General features: G+C 49.6%; 3 protein-coding genes across 3 annotated transcripts; 2 read left to right on the plus strand and 1 right to left on the minus strand.

Moving 5' to 3' along the window:
- Positions 1-66: 66 nt before the first annotated feature.
- FIBRA_06052 (uncharacterized protein) lies at positions 67-1,526 on the minus strand (the record flags this gene model as incomplete). The annotated part of the gene is made up of 6 exons (XM_012327794.1): positions 67-86; positions 158-670; positions 726-847; positions 901-959; positions 1,228-1,341; positions 1,395-1,526. 6 exons carry the CDS (start codon positions 1,524-1,526, stop codon positions 67-69), a joined length of 960 nt encoding a protein of 319 aa, XP_012183184.1.
- Positions 1,527-2,083: 557 nt separating this feature from the next.
- FIBRA_06053 (uncharacterized protein) lies at positions 2,084-4,173 on the plus strand (the record flags this gene model as incomplete). Its single annotated transcript, XM_012327795.1, has 9 exons — positions 2,084-2,560; positions 2,620-2,692; positions 2,745-2,851; positions 2,929-3,015; positions 3,066-3,203; positions 3,256-3,330; positions 3,404-3,464; positions 3,522-3,986; positions 4,046-4,173. 9 exons carry the CDS (start codon positions 2,084-2,086, stop codon positions 4,171-4,173), a joined length of 1,611 nt encoding a protein of 536 aa, XP_012183185.1.
- Positions 4,174-4,744: 571 nt separating this feature from the next.
- Positions 4,745-5,920, plus strand: FIBRA_06054 (uncharacterized protein; the record flags this gene model as incomplete). Its single annotated transcript, XM_012327796.1, has 5 exons — positions 4,745-4,807; positions 4,876-5,195; positions 5,254-5,304; positions 5,348-5,640; positions 5,730-5,920. The coding sequence occupies 5 exons, from the start codon at positions 4,745-4,747 to the stop codon at positions 5,918-5,920; spliced, it is 918 nt and encodes a 305-aa protein (XP_012183186.1).
- Between the last annotated feature and the right edge of the window lie 3,060 nt (positions 5,921-8,980).

Genomic DNA, 8,980 nt, shown 5'->3' on the forward strand with positions numbered 1-8,980 from the left:
ATGTTCGTCGACACAACTATCTTCCTTCCTGGAGGGCCGTCTGGAGTGCGAGGAGGTGGAGGTGGATCAAAAATACGTTGTTGTTGCTGTGGCGGGAGAGATGAATATAACGGTATGCACGTCAGCGGGCCAACACCATCGGGATCGGAGTTCATACGATCATCGGCTTCAAGTTTGATTTTCCTACAAGAGTCTTCGATCTCCTCCTCTCCTGTCAAGAAGAGAAGGATGTCGCCAGGGTCCTCGGCTCTGTGTATCATCAGCACCGTCCTAGTTGCTGCCTCAACGTAGTCCGGCTCCGGCTCCTGCATATAGAACACCTCAACGGGGTGCGTGCGACCTGGGACCTTAAACAGGGGCGCAAGCTCTCCATCCTTCGACACCGACAAGTATTTTTGAAACTTCAGCGCATCGAGCGTCGCGGACATGACAACGATCTTCAGATCGAATCGCTGTTTGGCGAGCGCTTTCAGCAGACCCATCAAGATATCGGTGGCGAGCGTGCGCTCATGTGCTTCGTCGAGGATGATCGTCGAGTATCGTGAGAGGTCTGGGTCGTTCACTGCCTCTCGCAGTAACATCCCGTCCGTCATGTATTTAAGAAATGTCGTCCCGGGTTCTGTCATATCTTCGAACTGAATCGAATATCCAACTTGCTTGCCGAGTTGTACTGTTGAGCGTATATGTGAGTTTACAGGCATGATCGTTAGTGCCCTGTGAGGTACCGTCCATTTCGTCAGCAACTCGCTTCGCCACAGACATCGCTGTGACACGATGGGGCTGTGTACACGCCACAAGCTTTCCCTTGGCATGTGGAAGGTCTGAGTAGCAAACAAACTGGGGGATCCTGCGATGGAAATCATGTAGATATGCTTTTCGAGACAGTGTGGCACACCTTACTGAGTAGTCTTTCCTGATCCCGTCTCTCCCACCATAACGATTACCTGATTGTTGCTGAACTTTTCCGGACATTAGTTACGTTCTCCTTAGTCAAGGGTATCTCGACACGGCCATTCAGTGTACCCTAGCTGACCCCCGACGCTCGCCTGCTCGATAGATGGCGTCCAATGCCCCTGCTACGATACCGTCTCGAGAACGCACATATATACCACGTAGTTACTGTCTACATAGGGCTCGGCCCTCGCGGACAATAAAGGGAAAAGGGTATCTCGAGCCTGAGGCCGACTCTGACCTCCCTCACGGTACTTCGAAACGTACAATACTCACCATCTTGAGGAACTCTTCCATCTGTGCAAAGACGGGTAGCTTCTTCCGTGTTTCCAGGATCTTCTTATATTGAGGCGAGTGTGGCTGCTTTGTGAATGGATTGATGTCTCCATCCTGAAGTAATATATATAACTTCACGCAATCATGTAAGCGAAGTCGCAACATACCATTGCCTTTGTAATTTGCCGAGCAGTGACAGATCTTTGCAGAAAGCCAAAAAGAGGCTCCTTGTTGACTGTTGACTCTGATGAATTCCTCAATTTTAGCGGGGGTCTGTTTGTGTATGGATTGTCCGACATGGAGGTTCAAAATAATTGCAGTTCAAGCTAGCGCACCAACCCCCAGTAAGAAAGGGTGAAGAAGTCGAGGATCTTGTTCGTACGGGGGCCCGACTTCCATTTAAGCTCAAGGTTCAGTCGGAAGCTCGGCGTTGTTCATGTATTCGGCGATACCCTCAGGATCTAAACTGCTCACGCGAGCGATGCCGTACAACGCATGGCGTATTTTTGTTCATGTACTCGTGGAGGGCGAAAACATGGTGATTTCTAGTGTAGCATCTGTAGGTGAGTGCATGCTAGATTAGTCGCGCGCTGTGATCAATAAACGACGCATCTGTCTCCGCTTTCCAATTAATCTCAACCCAGAGCCATGATGCGACACGATATCAGTAGAATCGGAGTGCATTTCGAGCTCGACACAGTCTGTTTACTAAATGTAGGAATGGTTTCCGCGTGATCGCGTTGATCGCGACCGTGACAACAGGCATGTTAGGCGGACGCGCCACCGCCTTTGAATCAATCTTCAGGCTGCCGTTGAATCAACTTGTATTTGTGCGAGTGGCGTCTTTGCTTTCGTTATGGACTTCACGGAAATATACAAGCAATCATCCTCGCTCGTAAACTTCTCCCCTGGAACGCACTTCATCCTGACCGCCATTCAGGACCGACTAGTTGTCCGGCGCGCAGACTCCTTTCAGATTACGCGGTCATGGGCAATGGACGGGACTCCTTCTGCCACTGTTTCGGCTTTGATTCAGCCTGCCCCAACAAAAGCTGGAGTCAAGACCTCACAGACTGCGAAATCCACAAGCAGATTGCCTGCTGCCCGCAGCAGCACCGAGACCGGATCAAGCAGCGATGGCTGGATAACGCATATTGGATGGTCGTGCGACTCGGAGTATGTCCTTGGTGCCTGTGCAAAACGAGGACTTGTAGAGGTGTTTAAGATGCGAGACGAAGACTGGCGAGCGCGGATCGAGGCGGGGGCAGAGGGACTGCTGAAAGCGGAGTGGGCTCCCGATGGGCGAACTGTTGTTTGCTGGAGCGAGTGGGGTGTGAGTGTAATGTTTTTTTTAACACATTATGAGTTTAACTCTCACAAATTTACCTGTAGTTACGGGTGACTATCTGGTCGTTAGTTACTTCCACACCGGTCTATATCCAGTATCCCGCACATCCTGAGCGTGGTAAGTGCAATTTATGTCCCTCAGTAGCATTACTTTGATTGTTAAATCGCAGGCCACGCATTTCGCTCGGACGGCCATTACCTAGTACTGGCAGAGCGGCACAAATCCCGGGACACACTGGGCATATACGATGCCACAGCCGCATACCGCCTCGTTAGAGTATGTTCTTGACAGCATCTTGTGCTCAATACGTGCGTACATGTGCGAGCTAACATACAGGTCGATCTGGTACCTAGCATTTCCCGATACCTACCAGCTCGATCGCCGGATTAGCGCTTTCGCCAGCCGGGAATCATGTTGCATTATGGGAAGGGCTGTTAGAGGTTTGTAGATTGCTGGAAAATATCTTCCAAGCTGAGGTCCTGTCCAACAGTGCAAAATCTACATCCTCAGCCTCGCGGGTGATGTGCTGGGTTCGTTCGCTCCCGATCGTGATCCTGGCTTTGGAGTCCGAGCAGTTGCCTGGCATCCTTCTGGCCTGTTCCTGGCTATACTTGGTTGGGACGACAAGGTGTGTTGTGCAAGGTCAGCTTGGCCCCATAATGCTGAAGGCATTTTCACAGGTGCATATACTTGATAGCTTGACATATGGACCTGTTTCAATCGTGGAATTACAGAGCCGTATTCCTGTCGGTACTGTACGTTTTCCAATATTGTAAACCTCATGATGACTGTCGACCTGACGCTGTACACACATCTCTTCGCGCGTAGACCCTGTGGCGCGAACCAGACAAGTGGCTCGAGACCACTCACGGGCGAGGCTTCCTCTCATGTTAGTTGCGTTTCCACGTTTTCATGCTCACTGATGAAGTTATCCACTGGGATGCAGACGAGCGTGTCCAGCCACCGTATACACTGACGCTTCCGTCTCGAGACCGCTCGAGACCGCCCCCTGAGCTATCCTCAAGCTCTAAAGGCACCGCGGTAGACGAGCATCTCGCCTGGAATACGGACGGAACATTACTCTTGGTGCGCTACTGGGGTGCTCCGGACGTCGTGTGGTTGTATACCTTCCTGCACACCGGGACAACATCCCTTTCCGGCCCCTCGCCGACGGCGAGGCCCGAGGATGGCTCATCGCTGAAGCCGAGGCTGCGCACTGCCCTCGTGCACACGTCGTCGGTTGCGGCTGCACGCTGGAATCCGGTCCGGCGGGGCAGTCTAGCTGTGTGCACGGGGGGTGGGGCGCTCTACCTGTGGAGCGATGAGTGGGTGAGCGAGGGCGGCCTCCGAGAATCCGGAGGTAGTGATGGACAGCCCGAGGAAGTGGCGGAGTGTGTCGGAGTGCCTGCTAGTACGCTCTCATTCGTCTCGAATTACGTATATTGACGCTAATTACTACCGTTTTGACAGAAAGATTCTCTACAAATGCTGTGCGCTGGGCCCCGGATGGTCGTGGGTTAATTCTCCTCGATAGGGAGACTTTCTGTTGTGCATTCGAGGTAGAAGAGGCTGACGATCCAGTAGTCAACACTACATAGGCCAGTTCAGCTGCTCGATTGCTATGCATTTATAGTCTCATTTATCCGGCTTTAGCACGAAGTTGCATTGTACTAATAATTTAGCAGTACTGTAAAATTAGCTCTCGCTTCAGCCGTATAATCTGGGATGTCATCGCACTCAAGTCTCATGAGCTTTCACCAAGGACAATGCGTAGCTTCATTTAAGTAAGCCGTATGCGGCTGATAATTCGCTACGCTGTTTTCCAAGTCCTCATGCGAATTCTTTTCTGTTCGAATCCCTAATTCTCAATTAGAACTACTAAGCATGTTCGAGGTGTCTTCAGGGCACCTAATGGGAGGTGAGTGACTCAGATGAAACCCCCACAGCTCCTCCGCGCTTCATCCCACGTTTTGACATTTGCTCTCCAGGACATCCACTCACATCTCCATGTTTGAACGCCGCTCTCGGCCGGATGACGAAACACAGCGCGCCTCGGAGTTGCCATGCATTGCGCATGTCGGACGACGCGCGCGTCTGTCAGATCTTGCTCAGAGACAAAGGGCCATTGCAGCTCTTTCTACAGCACTATCCATTGCTTATCCCCTCAGGATGCCCTCATACGCTATTGTCGGTGCCTCTCGCGGAGTTGGATTAGAATTTGTTAGACAGCTCGTAAGTCCCCCAGATACCAATGTGATAGTGCATTTTCTTTTTTCTGCCTGTCTCATCCCTCACTACAGGCAGCTGACCCAGCCCACGTTGTCTTAACCTTCGTGCGCGATCCTGCGCGCTCTCCGCATCTCGCTGCGCTCGTGACCAACTCCAGAGACCACAATATACACGTCGTGCAGGTAGATGTAGTAGACGACCACCGCACGCTACAGGTGCGCGCCGTCCTGTTTTCACAGTATCGTATGGAAATTGTTGTGTTGACGGATGATGGGCGGGTGCAGTACGCCGCGGTACAGGTCGCACAAGTGACAGATGGAGCGCTCGATATGCTCATGTACAGCGCGGCGCGCATGAATAGCGAATCGCTGTTCCTTAGGCTAGATGAATAGTGTGTTCTGTGTGCCTCAACTTGGGTATCTCTGGTCTGAGGTTAGATATTACTAAAGCGATGACGCCGACGCGCTGGACACAGAATTTCTTGCGGCCGTGAGACTTCCGTTGTCTCTCCTCTGACACTCACGCGATCCCTACACAATGTAGGACGAACGTCCTCGGATTCGTGCATGCTACCAATGCATTCCTCCCGCTCCTTCGCGCGAGGTCCATGCGTAAGATTGTGCTCCTCAGCAGTGGGGCAGGCGACCGTGCCTTCGTGCAACGCACGGCCCTCGCCGAAATGGCAGTGTACGGGGCAACCAAGGCCGCGGCGGACATGGCAATGACGAAGTTCGCCGCGCAGCTCGAGGACGAGCGGGTCCGTGGCGGCTTGCCGTTCACGGTGGTTGCGATGGCGCCAGGGCAAGTAGACGTGTCTGCGACGGCGACGAACATGCGTGAGTGCTCCGCCTCCGCATCTGCCGTCTACACCACGCGCTGACTTGTTCTACATTGCATTGTCCCACATACGGTGATGCTGGAGTAGCGTGCCCCGCGGCTGCGGCATCACTCAGGCGCATGACTGCGCACCTCCTTGATGCGCTCCCAAGCTTTGATGCGCGCGCGTTACACCCCGCGGACGCTGTGCAACGGCTACTTGCGCTCCTCGCCGCCCTTAACACAGCGGACTCGGGCACAGTCCGCCCGTCTACCGAGGTCCGCGCTATGCCGGCGTAGTGGTGCAGGGACTCAGTAGCGCGAGGGGGTTGTCTGGAGTGATGTAGCGGAGGCAGTAGAGGTGCGGCGATGCGCGACGCGAACGCGTAACGGATACGCTGCGTGCGCAGTGTTGAAGTTGGTGAGCAGCGTCCAGCGCGCAGAGCTATCTGTACAGGCGGCGCGTTGCGCATGAAATCATGTCTTGATATTTTGCTGCCCCAAAATTCACAGTCACCAACTCCCCTGGCCTCGATTTGTACAGTATGTAAGTATTAGACTCGTTAAGTGTTTTACAGTCCTGGTTCCATACATCTTACTGCTTAGAATAATACTGAGATTCTATAGAAAATAGCTGACTTCTGTTGCATTCCTTCTTGGATAAGGAATGCAACTTTCATCACCATAAAATAGTGAAAACACAAACATTCACTATGCAGATATACTATTGTTCATGTGTGGTCAGTTCAATATCCACAACCTAGTGAACATCTCTAAGCAATATATTAAACTGAAAGAATTAGCCTTACAATCTTATGACTAGGCCTGTGAAAACTATGCCTTGCATTGAGCCTGCCAATATTTATATCAGCATCATTGGTAGATTTGATATATCAATGTATACATACATTGCAATCAATGAATTCACATATGCTAATTCAAGTATCAATAGCCAATTTATTGCAAGTAAGCTCAGTGAACATACCTCGGGTTCCAACACAATGGAAAATAACCCAGTAGCCATTATGCAAGCTTAGAGCTGCAAACTATAACAGATGAATGAATACAGAAGACATATTTTTCATAAATGTGAGTACTTTCCAGAATTGCCTGTGTGATCTGTAGAGTACTTTGTATAGATTGTACATGTCATTAAATGATACTTAATATTAAATGTAGTGAAAGTACATACACTGTTAAGACTGCACGATTAATAGCAAATGAGATAAGCCTGTTCATGAGATTTCTTGTGCTAATAAATAATAATTAGATAATGTCAACTAATAATTATGAAAAACTTACTCTTCTAACACTGAAGATTCTTGTTTCAATTTCCAGATAAGTGCCACCATAATATATATATCTATAACAGTGGCTATAGCTGGCTGTACAATGCCTGAATTCTATGACTTTCACTGAATACAGGAAAAATAGCACAGAATACAAAACAATACCTTTGCTTCAAGAAACACCTCTGGAATAGTAGGAAATTTCAATCTAGGAATGCTTATAGTCTCAGCAGTACAGCTACATACAAATAGGACTTACCCATAATATCCATTGGCTATAACAACAACAAAGTAGTGTTAGTTTATATATATGGACACAAAATAGGGTACAAACCACAGCCTGAGGCTGAGTATTGCAAATTATCAATATATCAACACAGAAAACAATTATGATTATATCTCATACCACATGATGCTAGTGCTAATGTGACCTGAAAACAATCATGTGAGTAGAAGATAACTATCTTGATCATAGAGGTGTACCATTATACCTGAGATGAGAGTGCTGGCTCTTGTACTTCCATGTACTATAGAGAATATATTATCCTAGTACTCATAACTATCAAAATGCTCACTCACATAGCCAAATCACATATATATAATATCTGATAATAATAAGTCAGCCAAATCATGCATCTCTAAGAGCACAACTTGCATTTGAACAATCAAGATCATAATTGCCTGCATAATATTAATAGTTGCCAGTTCATGATATAAATTTCTCACTCCGAATATAAATTCAATCTGTAATGAAGCAGGTTTGAGATCAGCAAAAGCAGGCCATAAAGTGACTGACATCAATTGAGCTGTTCAAGGATTTTCATATGAGCATCATTAATAAACAATTAGTGACATCTACTGACTCAGGTAGCATGAACTTAGTCACAGCAGAGGCTTGTGATTTGACAGCCATTTGGTACAGGCACTGGCAACTAATGAGCATCCTACTCTATCCCCAAACTCAAGACCTACATCAATAGTCAAGGCCATGGAAATAGTATCAAGTATGCTGCTCAACACTTAGTTGCAGGATGTTTTACCCTGCTGGCATACCACATACAATAGACACCAGACCTTTGGGGCACCAATGAGCACATAGAAGACAGCGGACAAACATGAGGCCTACCATTCCTTTGAGTCGGAGTGAGTCCTTGGGGTAATACCACGTGTAATACAGGAGCTGTGCACACAATATGCCATAGAACCTGCAGAACAGGATTGGTCAGCAGCTAGATTGAGATGAAGTGGAGTACATGAGCGAAACAGCCACTCCGACAAAGACTGGGCCTCCGGTGTTCGCAGCGTCCAATGACATGGCTAGGCGATGCACTGACAGGCAAAAGTGCAGGAGAGCACATGCAGGCCGTTGCGCTGATTATATGGCGTTAAAGCGCTCGCATCTCAACCGTATCCGAGCACAAGCGTCAAGCTCCACATTGCACCACAGGCCATCAAACCCTGTACGGGCGCAGCGGCTATCTCTGGGAAGCGCAGCATCATGATGTACGGTGCACTAGCACTGGCTTCTGTGCGATGGACTGATTGCTGGTGACAGGAAGCGAGAACGGCTGCCCGATACTTCCCTGGAGGTGAGGACTCGAGGCACCCAAGGGAGGATTGGCAGCGGAGCCCTGCTGAGCTGCGAGTCTGAGATGGGCGTGTAGTATGTGGGAAAGCAAGGGTAATTGCGAGGGGGCCGTGAGAGACATCGTGCCACAGAAGTCGAAGCTGACCTGAGGACCCATGCATGCCGTAAAGACGAAAACGCCTGCTGTCATGCAGACCACTCGGGAGGCACAGTACTAACGCATCAATTTACGCGCATCGCTGAGCCGATCCGTACAAGACATCGTGCATAATGGCTGATCAGAAGCAAATAGCCGTTGATGAGCTGCCCGTTGAACTCCTATCCGCTGATGCTGCGTATATCGTATCCGCTACATACTCATGCCGTGCGGTGCCGCACTTCTCATCGCCAGCCCGGCCCGTCGTACACAGAATATTCTGTGCGCCACTCAGTGGCGTCCGCATCGCTGGAACTTGACGAATGCGTAAATAGTGTTCGTGTCTG

This window comes from Fibroporia radiculosa (assembly GCF_000313525.1).
Source record: "Fibroporia radiculosa TFFH 294 genomic supercontigs, scaffold5860, whole genome shotgun sequence".
NCBI classification, from domain to species: Eukaryota; Fungi; Basidiomycota; class Agaricomycetes; order Polyporales; family Fibroporiaceae; genus Fibroporia; species Fibroporia radiculosa.